General features: G+C 47.4%; 2 protein-coding genes across 7 annotated transcripts; one reads left to right on the forward strand and one right to left on the reverse strand.

Moving 5' to 3' along the window:
• The first annotated feature begins 125 nt into the window (after window positions 1-125).
• Window positions 126-2639, forward strand: LOC149320180 (transmembrane protein 25-like). 4 transcript variants are annotated; one of them, XM_089508292.1, is made up of 4 exons: window positions 126-373; window positions 1396-1495; window positions 1567-1659; window positions 2133-2639. In XM_089508292.1, the coding sequence occupies exons 1-4, from the start codon at window positions 326-328 to the stop codon at window positions 2204-2206; spliced, it is 315 nt and encodes a 104-aa protein (XP_089364418.1). In that variant the 5' UTR covers window positions 126-325; the 3' UTR covers window positions 2207-2639. The 4 variants fall into 4 exon arrangements, 3 of the variants coding, with proteins under 3 accessions (XP_089364418.1, XP_089364416.1, XP_089364417.1); XM_089508290.1 differs by lacking the exon at window positions 126-373 and adding an exon at window positions 742-1100; XR_016279916.1 differs by lacking the exon at window positions 126-373 and adding an exon at window positions 1113-1198 and having other exon boundaries at window positions 1396-1659.
• Window positions 2640-3270: 631 nt separating this feature from the next.
• LOC149320181 (intraflagellar transport protein 46 homolog) lies at window positions 3271-6612 on the reverse strand. 3 transcript variants are annotated; one of them, XM_089513085.1, is made up of 12 exons: window positions 6499-6612; window positions 6308-6404; window positions 6116-6210; window positions 5865-6013; window positions 5358-5432; window positions 5176-5269; window positions 4813-4941; window positions 4586-4704; window positions 4380-4446; window positions 4158-4218; window positions 3827-3915; window positions 3271-3639 (listed from the first exon to the last, which is right to left on the reverse strand). In XM_089513085.1, the coding sequence occupies exons 1-12, from the start codon at window positions 6589-6591 to the stop codon at window positions 3544-3546; spliced, it is 1164 nt and encodes a 387-aa protein (XP_089369211.1). In that variant the 5' UTR covers window positions 6592-6612; the 3' UTR covers window positions 3271-3543. The 3 variants fall into 3 exon arrangements, with proteins under 3 accessions (XP_089369211.1, XP_089369210.1, XP_089369212.1); XM_089513084.1 differs by having other exon boundaries at window positions 4586-4707; window positions 6499-6611; XM_089513086.1 differs by lacking the exons at window positions 6116-6210; window positions 6308-6404 and having other exon boundaries at window positions 4586-4707; window positions 6499-6609.
• Window positions 6613-14824: the final 8212 nt, after the last annotated feature.

Raw genomic sequence — 14824 nt, forward strand, 5'->3', positions numbered from 1 at the left:
TAATTTTATCAGAGAAAGAGATCAGGTTTGTCTGCCATGACTTGTTTCTCTGAAACCCATGTTGACTTTTTGTGATTATGGCATTGCCTTCTAGATGTTCACAGACTCTCTGTTTAATGATCTGCTCCAGAATCTTTCCTGGGATTGATGTCAGACTAACTGGAGGATAATTGTTGGGATCCTCTTTTTTCCCCTTTTTGAAGATGGGGACAACGTTTGCCCTCCTCCAGTCTGCTGGGATCTCTCCTGTTCTCCAGGAGTTTTCAAAGACTATTATTGCCAATGGGTCCGATATTACATTTGCCAGTTCTTTTAATACCCTTGGATGGAGTTCATCTGGTCCTGGAGACTTAAATTCATTTGGATTAACAAGGTATTCCTCTACTACTGTCATTGGCTCAGGGCAGCCATCTTGTGTGGTAGCAGCCTCGGAAGGCAGTGGGAGCCCAAGCGGAGAAGGAGACACCGTCGCAGCCATGGCCAGTCGGCGCCAGGCCCCTTCCCTTCCTTCCTTCCCTCCCGCTCTCCCGGGCCTCAAGGCAAAGAGCTCTTTTCCCTGGTTGCCCTCTCACTCGGATGCTGGGAGCTGCGGTTGGTGCTGCATTAGGCCTCTTAAGGCTTTTACTCTCTGTCTGGCTCAGGGGTATGGAATTCTGGGAGTTGGAGTTTGTTGTGGGCCCAGAGCATACTCCCAGAATTCCATAGCCCTGAGTCAGGGAGGCACTTAAAGCGTTGCCAGGTTCTCTCTCCAGTGCTGACGCAGCCTTAGAAACAGCGAGTGTGGGCCCTGAGGAGGAGTTTGTCGAGTGTCTCTGGAAGGATGACATGTATCAGACCCAGGCCCCTTTCTCTCCCTCTGCCCTCGTTCCTGATGCTCGTGGTGGCTGCCGTATGCACTCGGAGGCCCTGGCACTCAGGGGCCCTGGCACTGGTGTGCGACCTGGCCCTCCTCCCAGCCTGCCACCCACCTTTCTGGCTTGCAGGTCTGCTGGCTGCCCATGTGGAGCTGCCCCTGGGGGCCTTCCTCTGCCTGGGCTCCCTGCTTGGCTGCCTGCTCTGCCGGAGGAGGAGGGCCAAGGAGGCCAAGGCCGCTGCCGCAGGTGAGTTTGGGGCCAAAGGGCCAGGGCTGCCCCCCTGGTGGCCTGATGGCTCCCCTCTTCTCCTTCTCTCCTGGCTCCAGGACCCCCCTTCCTCCCAGGTAACCTTCCAAGGCTGGGGGGGACTAAGTTGGGGCGGGAAGAAGGCTCTTCCTGGGGGTTGCTTGGCACAAGGAAAGGCCGAGCCCTTGGGGCCTCCCAGCAGAGTCAGGGTTACCTTGCCCTCTGAGGGGACCTGGTCCCGGCTTGACCTTTGCCAGCCCCTCTCACCCGCTGCCTCTGCCCTCCCTCCCCACAGGGATCCCAGCTGTCTGAAGCCTCGGATGCCAAGGGCAAACACCTCCTTGCCAGCCAACCTGTGGCTCAACAGTCTCAGCGTCTCAGCGCTGAGGCAAAAGGTGAGGCTCTCCTCTGGGGCAGCCATGGAGGGATGCAGACCATGCCTACCCCCATCTCTTTCTCCCCACAGGCCAGGAGAAGGCAGCAGGCAATGCGCCAGTGGAGGAGGAAGAGGAGAGGGCCCTCTTAGGGCCAGAGAACTGCCTGGTCATTGTAGAGCGAGGTCAGCGCATGGGGGCCATGGGAATGGGGGATCCCCACCATCACCATCACTGCCACTACCTTTGCACTACCCTGGGGCTTGGCAAGTTGGAAAAGCCAGGCTGGGCCAAGAAAAGCAGGCCAAATGGGGACTCATTTGGGGCCTTCTTCCAGGAGGGCATCTGCAGAACTGCATGCTGCCTGAATGTAGGATCAGAGAAGGAAATTGGTTTGGCCATATGGAATTGAGATGTCTTTAAAAGAAGGAACTGATGCACTCCTGAGAAGTCCTGAAGCTCTTCATGCAGAGGAAGGACTATGCCTCTGGATGCCAGGCTCTTGAGGCCTCTCTGTGGGAGAAGGGCTTTCGGACAGGAGTGCCACATCCAGCTTGTGGGAATGGGACAGAACTGGCCTGACCTGCCATGGGGACCCCAGGGCTTGCGGCGGCTTTGCGCTGCTTCTGACACACATGCTCTTTCCCACGCTTGACAGGTCTTGGCCGCTTCCCGATGGTCGGATATATCTACCGAGCCTCCAGTATGAGTAGCGACGAGATCTGGCTGTGACTCCTGTCCCTGCTAGTGGGTGCAAAGACCTTAGAAGGGGCCTGCAGGAATGGACAGCAATGGGAGACCTGCCCTCATTTCTCTGGAGCAAAATCCTGCACAAGGCAGCGGAGCGGCTACGGGTGGCTCCAGGAAGCCTGGTTTGGGATGTAGGGCTGAGGAATGCCCCCCCTCCATCCAGCACTGCTGAATGCTGCAAGGGCCACAACACCAGCACAACCACAACACACACACCCTTTCATGGCCCCGCTTCTCTCCTCTGCATGGCCATTCAGGGACTGCCTGAAGGAAGAGGCCCCTCCCTCCTCAACTGTCATCTTGGCCTCAGAGGGAGCAATCAGGCACACCCAGCAACATCGGGGACTGCCTGAAGGACGAGACTTCTCCCTCCTTTAACTGTTACCTTGTATTTTGTATTGTATTACAATTTTTACTGTACACCGCTATGATCATTGCGGAATAGCGGTCTATAAATAAAACATATTATTATTATTATTATTATTCTTTCTGCTCCTGGGAGGCTCTATCTGCATCTGGATCCTTACCCTTCCTTCCCACCCATGGGCCAGCTCTGCACTGTTGCCCATCTGAAGCATGTTGGCTTTGCCGCTTCTGCACTTTTGCACATTAAGGGCTGAGTCCAAGGGCTGTCCCTTTGCTTATATACACACCCTGGACTGCTGCTGGAGAGGCTAGGTCCCCCCTTCATACAGGGCCAGTAGTGAGAACCAAGCTTGAAATAAAGTGTCTAATACTGTTCATGCTTAACAGTAAATAAATTATAGGGGTGCAGTCTTTGTGTCTTCACAGGCAAGCTGGGCAAAGCTGCTTGAGGGGTGATGGACCAGGTGACTAAAATGCAACCCTTTGGGCCAGAGTTAAGCTGGGAACATAGCCGCAACCCTTGCATCTTCAAAGGGGGGGGGGGAGAGTTTATTGTGCTTAAGAGCATACCCATGGCCCTTCAGCAGAAGAACAATGCTGGGTTTGGACTGATGGCTCTGGAACTCACAAACCAAAGTGCAGTCCCTCCCTCCCAATTCTCTTTCAGGAACAAAGTAATATCAAGAGCAAAACTTTACTGAAACAACTCTTTCTCAAAGGCTGTACAAAGTATGTGAGATGCTGAACATCTTCTAGTACCAAACCCAGGGGGATAGAGCATTCAAACTGGCTCCCTCTTTAAACCCACCCTTCCACTGTTATCCTGGGGCTGCTGTGTTTTGTTGGTATCCATCGTGTTAACAGTTTCTTCTAGCCTTCCACAACCAGATGCTTGCAAACAAGACCCTGTGTTGTTCTCTTCAAATGACTCCCTCCAGAGGACAGTGGGCAGCTCAAGTCAAGTTCAGGATGTCTGACTCTCCAGCCTGGGATGGGGGATTGGAAGGAGGACTTGCGGCCTTCTTGCCTTCAGCCAGGGCCTTGAAGTGCTACAGGAAAAGCGAGAGGGGAGGTCAATGCGTAAGCTCATATTTCCGCAGCCCCTTCTGCCAGGATGGGGCCCACTGTTCAGGCTCATGAATGGATGGCAACTGCAGGCAGCCCCCTTTCCCCCAAACCACTTTGTTTCCCCAGAGCCAGAGCAGCAGCAGCTTCTGAGAGCACTGTCCCACCTACCTGTGAATTCTTGAATTCAGAGTAGAGTGAGAAGAGAGTGTGCAGGGACTGGATACGGCGGCCCTTGTAAACAGGAATGTCCAGAATAGCTGAGGAAAAGATCCCCACCCACCCAAGAGGAACATTTGAGTCTGGGTCAAACAGAAGATTAGCTAGCCAGCTGCACCATCTGGCAACTGGAGACATTGAGCCTGGTGCTTGCCAGCCAGGGTCTAAATGTTCTTTGGTGGTCTGTCCAGTCGATAAAGCTACAGACACCCACATCCAGTGATGGTCTGGTGTTCAGGCCAATACAGAGCCAGGAAAGGAAAGGCCTGCTTTGAATACTCACCACAGATCATGTCTGTGTATTCTGCAAGGCTACAATCAACGTCTGCAGTGGGGAGGTTCACCTGAAGGGCAGAAAATGGAAGCTCAGGGACACCCAGCAGATCCACTGGCTTATATGCCAATGTGCCTCCCACAGGAAGACACTAGCAGGAAATCAAGCCTCCGCAAGGGGCGGGGGGGGGGGGGGGAGTGTCGGCTGAAAGCAGAGTCTGTGTGCCCCTACCTTTCCCAGCAGCTCTTCAAATTCAGGGGGCCACTCTTGCATGAGAGTCTCAATGTCAGGCATGGGCCTGAAAGGGAAAAGCATAGAGCAGCAGCCTGAGAAGAGGGTTGAAATGATGCGCCCCTGCGGGAGCACTCATGCCAAGCCCCAGGCATCTGCCCTTGCCCCCATCCCAACTTGGGTCTGGCCCTTTCAGGGAGTCCCACCTGGCATAGTGGACGGTGGCAGGGGGCTTGCAGCGGTGGAGCTCAGTGATGCTCTCAATCCAGTTGTCAATGGCTTTGGGGTTCTTCTCGGCGTTCTCCAGGCTCTTCACTTTAATCTGCTGCTACAAACAGAATGCCATGGTTCTAGGGGGTCACTTGAGACCAAGAGCCAAGTGCTCCCTTTCCCTTTCTGTCTCTGAGAGCAGCTTCCTCCCTCCCTGGCTTACGGCCACATTGTGCTGCTTGGAGTTTTCTGTCAGCCAGAGGGAAAGCACGGTGGGATCAGACTGCTTTATGGAGGGCTCATCCAGCACCAACAGGCCAAGGTTATCAGGTTTCCCATCCGGGCGTGGGACCTGAAAGAAACAATCCAAGGCCCCCTGATGGGCCATCATCTTCCATTCTTTCCCCTGGGCAAGAGTCTGCTACAAAGCATGGCGCTACCCAAAGTGATGGCGCATGGACCATCCAAATACCTGCCGTGGTACCTGGGATGCTGCAAAGCGGCAAGACCAGGGACAGAGGCAAACCCTCCACAGTGTTGCCCCAGACAATGCTCTGAGTAAGGAGTGTCAGAAGGAACACTATACCTTTAAAAAAGCATCAATGTCTCCAACAGCAGGAACCATGTCTGGAATGAAAGGCTTCAGCTTGTGCTCCAGTTCAATCATTTGTGGGGAATACCTGAGGGGCAGAGGCAGTAAGCAGACTCCCCAGAAGAGGCACACCTCCCTACCTGTGGAGCAGCTGGAACGGCCGCTTGAGCCCTTACCTCCGGATGTACTGGAAAAGCTCTTTCACCTCCAGGGAGACGGGCAGGTAGTCGTAATCCGCCGGATTGTATGCCCTGTGGAAAGGACCGACCAGGAATGGGCCAGGGCAGGAGGCAGCGGGGCCTCTGCCCCCACAAAAGCCAGCACTCTCCTCTGCCCTCTTCCAGAGAAAACACTCAGGCATTTCCCTGAAAGTGGTGCAGGGAGGGGGCTGCTGGTGCTCTTCTTGTGGGTGGGAATGCAGTAAGCCAGCCTTCCAGGGATCAGCTCCTGGTTGCAGACCCTGCAGGGCAAGAGCGCTGGAGGCTCCCCATCCCTGGCCCCAGAGGCTGCTCCGGGGCTCCAGGGCCGGTCCTGCAGCCATTGGCAGCCACAAGGCCTGCTCAGCCTGGCCCCCTTCCTGGCCAGCCGCTTGGGGGCACTTGCCTGAGCCACTGGGAACCCTCAGGGGCCTTGGGGCTGCCCAGGGCCCCCGTGGTGGCCCTCCTTCTCCCTGCAGGCCCTACCCCTCCAGGGGCCCTCCGTGCTCCTCGTCGTCCTCGTCGTCGTCGTCGTCCTCGGAGTCCGTTTCGGAGGAGTCCTCGTCCTCGTCCTCCACTTCGTTCCCGCTAAACCTCCGCGGGGAGCCCAGCGCCGGGGGCCCCTTCTTCTTCTCCTATGGGAAGACAGAGAGAGAGAGAGAGGGGGGGCTGTGAGGGGCCTCTGCTTCGGGGTCCGTCCGGCGCCCCTCAAAGGCCCGCGATCGACGGGGGAAGACCTTGAGCATCTGCTCCACTTCGTCCTCCTCCTCCTCCTCGCTGCTGTTCTCCTGGGCCGGGCCTTTGCGGGCGCCTCGGGCGGCGGGTCTGGCTCCTGCAGCGGGGAAGGCGAGAGAGTGAGGCCGGCGGCAGAGGAGCGGCTAGCCCAGAGCCCCGGGCCCCGGCCCCGCTCCGCTCCGCTGGGGCCCCACCTGGCTGCGGGGGGCTGGGCGCGTAGAGGCTGGCCACGTCCTCGGCCTCGTTCACCTCCAGGCTCTCGTCGTAGGGCTGGTTCTCCACCAGGCGCGTCTGCGGAGCAACGACAGACACAGGCACGGCGAGGGAAGAGCGGGGCCTCGCCGGGACCCTCCGCAGCCCAGGCCCCGCGCTTCCTTCCTCTTACCTGCAGCGAGGCCTCGGGCGGCGCCGGGGACGGAGGCACTGCGGACATGGCTCGCTCAGGCGCCCGGCCAGGACCAGGCCGCTCCGTCGCCATGGCGACGCCTCTATGGTCTCCCCGAGGGGCTAGAGCGGACGGGGAGGAAGGAGAGCGCCGCCCTCTGGCGGTGGGAACGCGGAAGCACAGGGCGGGCGGGGCGGGGCGGGGCTTGCTCCGAGGGGGCGGGGTCGCGTTGGCGGTGTGAGAGCGAGGGAGGGAGCTTGGTGACGTCACTTCCGCCTGGGAGACGATACCTCATGATGATGACACAGAAATTGTGCGAATAGGGATGAACTTAACACACTTGTGAAACAAACACTGTTGTTGAGTCACAGAAATACGTGCCTGAAACACAAATATAGGCGTTTAAAAAACGATTGTACTAAAAAATGAGGAAAGATTAAAAACTGATATAAATTGGCTGATTAAAATCAACTTATTGATTAAAAACCTCTTAAGTGACTCACACTTAACAGGAAAAACACACACACACAACTGTGGGAAACTATAATATCCAACAAGAAGCTAGCAAATGCATAAAGTGTCCACAAGAGATTAATAAAACAGTAATAATAATAATAAAGCTATTGGAGGCTGACCAATGTTACATTTTATTCGTTTTATCTATTTATTCCGATATTGATTTATTTACTTATTTCCAAAGTGGTTCACAGATAAAAACATAATGTTTGAAACAGTTAAAACCATTTAAAACCAGTATATAGAACCACACAAATACATTCAAAAGCTGAAAAGCACCTCGGCTGATGATATATTGTATATCAAATACCCGCTTAAATAAAATGCAAAGGCTATTTGGTCTTCACTGAATAATAGAAAGTGGGCAATGGCCTTTCCAATGTTGTTAACGGGAGGTTTAAAACATTAATTGTTAGTCCCAAGTAGAGCAACTCTTTTGAAACAATGTCCTTTACATAATATTTCTTATTCTGGGCCGCATTAACGTTTCCAGAGGCCCCTGAAATTGATCAGATACATTTCAAATTTAAATGTTTTTTTGATATTATTAATTTTCATTTTCCATCAACTTACACATTTCATATTTCTGCGTCCATTTTCGTAATATGCCAAAGCTCACGTAAATATGTAACATTTAACCTAACATGTCTTATATACTTTCCTATCGTTCCATAAAACCCTTTAATATTCCCAAAAGCCACGCATTCACGCTACATTTCTCCAATCCTCCTTAAACCACTTTGTCCCAATGCAATCTTCTTCTTTACACAGTCAACACTTTACTTTAATTCTTAATCTATATCCTTACAGACCTTTCCACTTTACAATGTAATTTGTTCAATTTATATGATTTATACCTGCTTCTGTGTCTAGGATATATTATTGGGCTTTAAGCGACTGATCGGTTATTTTTCTCATTAATCTTATTTTATTGAATGTTAACATGTACTAGTATGTATTATTTTTAATTATTTTAATTATTTTCGTAGGATGTACGCCATAGGCAGGTTATTTTATCTATTTTAATTTATTGTATGCACCGCGCTGTGCAAATTTACAGCGCTATATAAAGTTTAATCATCATCATCAATCATCATCATCATCATCATCTAACCTTAGCACTCTTCTCTTCCCCCATTTCTCTTTCAGAAATATTATTACTTCTTTCCAATGATCCACAAAACTATCCAGATCTTTATTATCTTTCCTTAATACAATTTACCCATATTCATCATATTATAGGTGTTTGTAAGGCAATCTTCTACTGCAGAGGTGATATTAGACTTCCAGTTCTTTGCAAATATTAACCTAGCAACCGTAATCATATAAAGCATACTACCACAAATCCTTCCATCTATTTTTGTATCAACCATATTCAGTAAATATGCTTTGGGTTTCATTTAATAACTCATATTAAAAAAATTGTTATCTGATCATGAATTTGTTTTTGCAGAAATTTCTTGCGACGTGTGATATAAATGAGTTCAAGTGTTTTATATTATTATAGATAGACTGACAATGGAGCTTGAAAAGATGAGCTACCTGTAATTAGAGTTTTTTGGATTTTTTTCAGGCAATGAGGCCGAGTGGTTTTCATTTGCATTTGCTGGATCTTGATTTTGGTGTTTTTCAGGACTGGTAGCCAAACTTTGTTTAAGAGTTTCTTCTTTCCTGTTGAAGTTGCCTAGATGTTATGGATTTCAATGGCTTCCTTGTGCATCCTGACTCAATAATTGTTGGCATGGTCCAGAAATTCAGTGTTTCCAAACAGCATTTTATGCCCAGAGTGGTTTATAATGTGTTCTGCTTCTGCTGATTTTTCCAGCTGACCCAATCTGCAGTGGAGCAGTAGCAGAACAGGTTATAAACCACTCTGGGCATCAAATGCTGTTTGGAAACACTGAAATTCTGGACCATGCCAACAGCCATCAGGTCAGAATGCACAGCCATTGAAATCCATAAACACCTGGACAACTTCAATAAGAAAGAAGAAACCCTGAAAATAAGCAAAGTTTGGCTCCCAGTCCTGAAAAACAGCAAAATCAAGACCCAGCAAATGCAAATGAGAACCCACCCAGGGTCAGGAGGGTTTCCCAGCAAACAATGGATCATGAATTCAATAGACCCCCTGACACCTTGCTATTCAACAACAGAACAATACACAGATTAACATGTAAATCGCTTCCCTCAACCAATAGTATATATGCCCCATTCACTTCCATACCAGCATTCTCTGAAGATGCCAGCCACAGATGCTGGAGAAACGTCAGGAATAAACTCTTCATAGCCCAAAAAATCCACAAAATCTATGGGTGCTGGCCGTGAAAGGCTTCAGCTTCTTGTAATGGTCTTTATCACAGTTTTGAAAAAGTAAAAAAATTAAATTGTTTGCAAAGCAGACTGCAGTCCAACTATAATATCATCAAGATTTAGAAAATTCTTTTGTGGGCAATTTTTAAATTCTTTTCGACATTACTTCCAGAGTGCAATATAGCATCAGAATTGTTGTCAGCATAAATCGAAGAAAATCTGGTGACAAGCTCTGCAGATACAAACATTGCACTCTGAATTCACTTGTCAATTTTGGGGATGAATGCAGAAGGCAGATGAGCATTTTTGTACAAAAAATAATTTGTGGTCTGGATTATCCCAATCCAAATTATCATCTTTATCAGTACTTTCTATTGGATGTGAAATGTTGAAACGACTGTCAGTTGACAAAATAATAAGAGAATTTGCAAATTAAAAAATGAGCAAAGTCGGTTGTTGTTAGCTGCCCTCAAGTTGACTTTGGAGTTTATCAGACAAGGGAAATTGGAAGTATAATCCAATGGCAATTTGAACGCAATCATGGGGTTTCACGTTATTGCATGATAGACTACCACACGCAGTTTCAGGCAATGGCAAGCTATTTTCAGGCAACGGCAAGTCAGTCTGAACGCAATTCGAATTCATGTAAATTTGCTGAATTAGCGAATTCACATGAATGCATTCTGGCCCCACTTTCTTTTCATTCGAAATTAAGAGAAATTCCTCCCATGTGATAAACTCCTTTGACTCCTGGTGATCTTGTGGATGAGATGTCTCCAAGTCTCCTGTCCTCCACTGCCTTGCTCAGGCCCTGCAAGCTTATGCCTTTGTCCTCCTCCCTGGTCAGTCTAGCCATCTGGCATGCAGTCTTCCCCTCCTTCTTTTACCTTCAGCCTTTCCAATGAGTTGTGCCTTCTCATAAAGTGGCCAAAGTATGACAGACTTGACTTAGTCATCTTGGCCTGACCCACTCAAGGACCCATTTGTTTGTCCGTTTGGCTGTCCATGGTATCTTCAGCACTCTTCTCCAAAACCACATCTCAAATGAGTTCATTTTCTTTTTGTCTGCTTTTTGCCCTGTCCAGCTCTCACATCCATACATAGAGATGAGGAATGCCATGAGCTGGACGATTCTAACTTAAGGGCTCAGTGGATGCGCTTTCCATTTTTAGGATCTTGTCTAGTTCTTTCATAGCTCCTCTTCCCATTCCTAAGCTTCTGATTTCTTGATTGTAGTCTCTGTTCTGATCTATGTTTGATCCAAGGTATGGGAAATCTTTAACTCGTTCAATTTTCTCATTATCTAGGTGGAATTTACACAAATCCCCCATGGTCATTATTTTTGTTTTCTTTATGTTTAACATTAGACCTGCCTTTGCACTTTCTTCTTTGACTTTCTTTAGTGATTGTTCCAAGCCTGTGCTACTTTCCGCTAGTATTATTGTGTCATCTACATATCCCTTCCTCCTAACTTTACTCCTTCTACTAAGGAGTTTATCGCACTGGCAGATCTTATCACAATCCCCCATCACCGGAGAGTATGCAGCCTGTTTGCAACCAGAGCTGCTGCCGCATCTTTTCAAGAACAGGAAAATCTTGTTCTTGAACAGATACGGGAGGAGCCTGGAGAAGCCTGGGTTGCAGACGGGTTGTGTACTCCCCGACAACATGGAAATGCGATAAGGTCTGCTTTTTTAAAGTTATATCCCACGTCAATCGCTGGAGCAAAGCCAAACTCCTGAGTCTAGCCCTGCTCTTCTACATACAAGTTGAACAAGTATGGTGATAATATGCAGGCTTGCCTGACTCCTTTGCCTATTGGGAGCCATTCTGTTTGTCCATATTCTGTTCTAACAGTTGCCGGTATTGAGAACAGATTCCCTATCAGGACTATAAGATGTAGTTGCCCTTCCATTTCTTAAGAGCCTTCCATAGGTTTTTGTGATCTATGCAGTCAGAATTACCTCCCTAAACTGCCAACTTGTCCTGAGTATATCTTTCTCAACAGCACTATCAAGTGTCTTTGCACTCCTATGTCTTTGAGAGTGTTCCATAGTTGTTTGTGTTAGTTGTAGTGAAAGGCTTTGCTATAGTCTTTAAAACATATACTGATCTTCTTTTGGAATTCCTTGTTGTGCTCCATGAGCTTAGAAAGCTTGCAATGTGTATAATGTGCATTTTGGTTGGTCCCATAAAGGTATCACTGTTTTTTGGTTTTTGGATGATAATGTACTTTGCTACATGGCCAACACAGCTACCCTGGATATGAGTACAGGGCTCAGTTCCCAACGTGGCTATGAAACTCACTGGGTGACCCTGGGCAAGTGACATCCTCTCAGCCTCAGTGGAAGGCAATGGCAAACCTTCTCTGAACAAATCTTGCCAGGAAAACCCCATGATAGGTTCATCTTAGGGTCATCATTAAGTTGAAATGTCTTGAAGTCACACAACACACACACACACACACAGTAGTGTTGGGCTGGAAAATCCACATTCGATCACACTTCTACAAGCATTTATCTCCAGCAGATGTCCCTGTTGCACAGAGATAAATTGTCCTTTCTCCAATTCAAATTGATCCTGAATAACCAGGGCGTATTACTGGAAACCATCAAATTACAGTTGCCTACCAATTAACATCTCTCATTAAGCTGACTATCGAGATGAGGGGAGAAAAATAAACTTTCCTCCCTTTCCAATACTTGCTGAGCATGGGTAATGTACTGATGCTGCTCTGCGTGTGTGATCATAACCTACATCTCAAAGAAGTGTTGAAAGAGAAACCAGAGGTGAACATCTGTGCCTCTCCGGATGTTCTTGGCCTGCAGCCCCCATCAGTCCTGGCCAATGGTGAAGATTCATGGGAGATACAGTCTAACAACTTCTGGAGTGCTACAGTTACCCTCTCTGGCTATATACATTTATTGCTATTATCATGTGCCTTCGACTCTTATGATAGCTGTCTCCTAGGGTTTTCTGAGTCAGATTTGTTCAGAGGGGTTTGCCTTTGTCTTCCTCAGAGGCTGAGAGAGTGTGACTTGCCCAGGGTCACCCAATGGATTTCCTGGCCAGAGTCCTAGTCCAACACTCAAACCACCGTTCCACATTGACCACATTGACGCCTTATAAACCACCTTTCTCTTATACATTCCACCATCCAGGTACCTTCTCTAATTCAAAACCCAAGGATATGAACAGACAATTACAGACACTCTTCCCCAGCCCGGCATCATCCAAATGTGTCCGATTATAGATCCCAATATCCCCAAACACTAGCTTGGCATTCTGGGGGGTGTAGTCCCAAAAGCAAGTTTCTCAAGCTCAGATTAACAAGAATGAAAACTATATGCTTCATCCATCCATCCGTCTGTCTGTCTTACATAAAGATTTTTATGTAAGACTAAATACAAGATCAGAGTGTTGCAATTCTGCATCTTGACTACCTTTTCTCAGTTCTCTTTATGGGAGTGAGTGCTTTATGCCTGCTTTACATTGAGAGCCAGTGGCATCAAAATAGTTTCTTTTCTTTTGCTAATCCTGATGGTTTCCTCTTTTACAATTTCCTTCTTCCTGTTCCTTATAAACTGAGTCTAAGTATCCCTTATAGTTCAGACACATATAGTTTGTAATAAAAACTAAATGTTTTAAACCATAAATTCTGTTTGTACTTATTATCTGAATAAACTGTACTTGTGATGTTGCAAACATTATAATTTTAAGCCAAACTGTGCATCATACATTTTATTTTCTTAGAGTAACAAAGACAGCCAACACAGTGTAGTGGTTTGAGCATTGGACTGTGACTCTGGAGACCAGGATTCGAATCCCCACTCAACCAAGGAAACCGCTTAAGTGACCTTGGGCAAGTCACATTCTTTCGACCCCAGAAAACCCCACGATACGTTTGTCTTAGAATCGCCACAAGTTGGAAATGACTCAAAGGCACACAACAACAAAAGTAACAAAGAGACTTTCAATTTGTAGAAGACGCTAATACAGCATTTTCTTTTTTTGCAGTTCCCATTCTGTCTTCTTCTGATGTTCTGTCTGCAGTCTCTCTTCTGATGAATGACTGAGGCAAGTATGGGAAACCTTGGACTATTTCAACGTCTTCATCATCTGCTTTAAAGTTACGTCAATCATCTGTGGTCATTATTTTTTTTCCTTCATGTTCAGCTGTAAACCTGCCTTTGCACTTTCTTCCTTGACTTTCTTCAGAGGTCATTCCAAATCTTTGCTATTTTCTACTAGCAGTATGGTGTCATTTGCGTATCTTAAATTGTCGATGTGCCTTCCTCCAATACACCTCCTTTCTTCAAGTCTGTTCCTACTTTAAGTATGATATATTCAGTGTTAAGCAAATAGGGTGAGAGAATGCAGTCTTGCCTAACCCCTTGCCATTTGGAAACCATTCTGTGTCTTTGTATTTTGTCTAACACTATCATCTTGTCCTGAGTACAGGTTGTGCATCAAGACAATCAAATGTTGTGTCACACCCATTTTGTTAAGAATGATCCATAGTTTTTCATGAGTTATAACATCAAAGGCTTTGCTATAATCTATAAAGCACATGCTTTATAGTCCCATTCTATCTTCCCTGATCAAACCTCACCTGGAATATAGTGTCCAGTTCTGGAAAACCTATTAAAGAAGTATATTGACAAGCTGGAATGTTTCAGTGTGTGGGTAACCAAGATCTGGAAACCACCAACCCTGACGTTTAGGGAGCTGGGTATGTTCAAGTGAGAAAAGAGGAGAGAGACAGGTGACAGAGACTCACAGAATAATAAAGTTGGAAGAGGTCCTATGGACCATCAGATCCCTCTCCCTGCTCAATGCAAGATGTCCAGCTCCTGGCAGTGGTACCCAAACTTTGGTCCTACGGGTGTTTTGGACTTCAAGTCCCAGAATTTCTGACTGTTGACCAAGTTGGCTGTGGCTTCTAGGAGCTGAAGTCCAAAACACTTGGAGGACCAAAGTTTGGGGATCATTGAGCTAGAGCTTCCCCAGCAGGGAGCTGTCCAGCCTCTTTCATGATAACCATGTCATGTACAACAGTGGCCTTCAGCCTTTGTTCCTCCAGATGTTTCAGACTACAGTTCCCAAAGTTCCTGAGCATTGGGACTAGTCTACAACATCTAGAATACCAGAGTTTGAGAACCATCAATGTAGAAGATGAAGCAAGCTTGTTTTCTAATGCTCCAAAGACTAGAAGATGATCCAATGGGTTCATATGGCAATAAAATCTAAACATTGGGAAGAATGTCCTGATAGTAAGCACTGTCCAGCACTGGAATGAGCTGCATCACAAGTCTCCTTCACTGGAAGTTTTAAAGAGAGAGTTGACCATGACACAGGGATGCTCATCTGTTATTTCTGCAAGGGGTTGGATTAGATGGCCCTTTGGGTTTCTTCCAGTTTCATGATCCTATGAATCCATGATTCAATAATAATAATAATAATAATAATAATAATAATAATAATATGATTTATTTATAAC

Source organism: Sceloporus occidentalis, unplaced genomic scaffold (assembly GCF_023333645.1).
Source record: "Sceloporus occidentalis isolate IW3139 unplaced genomic scaffold, rSceOcc1.0.p SCAF_2, whole genome shotgun sequence".
Taxonomy (NCBI): domain Eukaryota; kingdom Metazoa; phylum Chordata; class Lepidosauria; order Squamata; family Phrynosomatidae; genus Sceloporus; species Sceloporus occidentalis.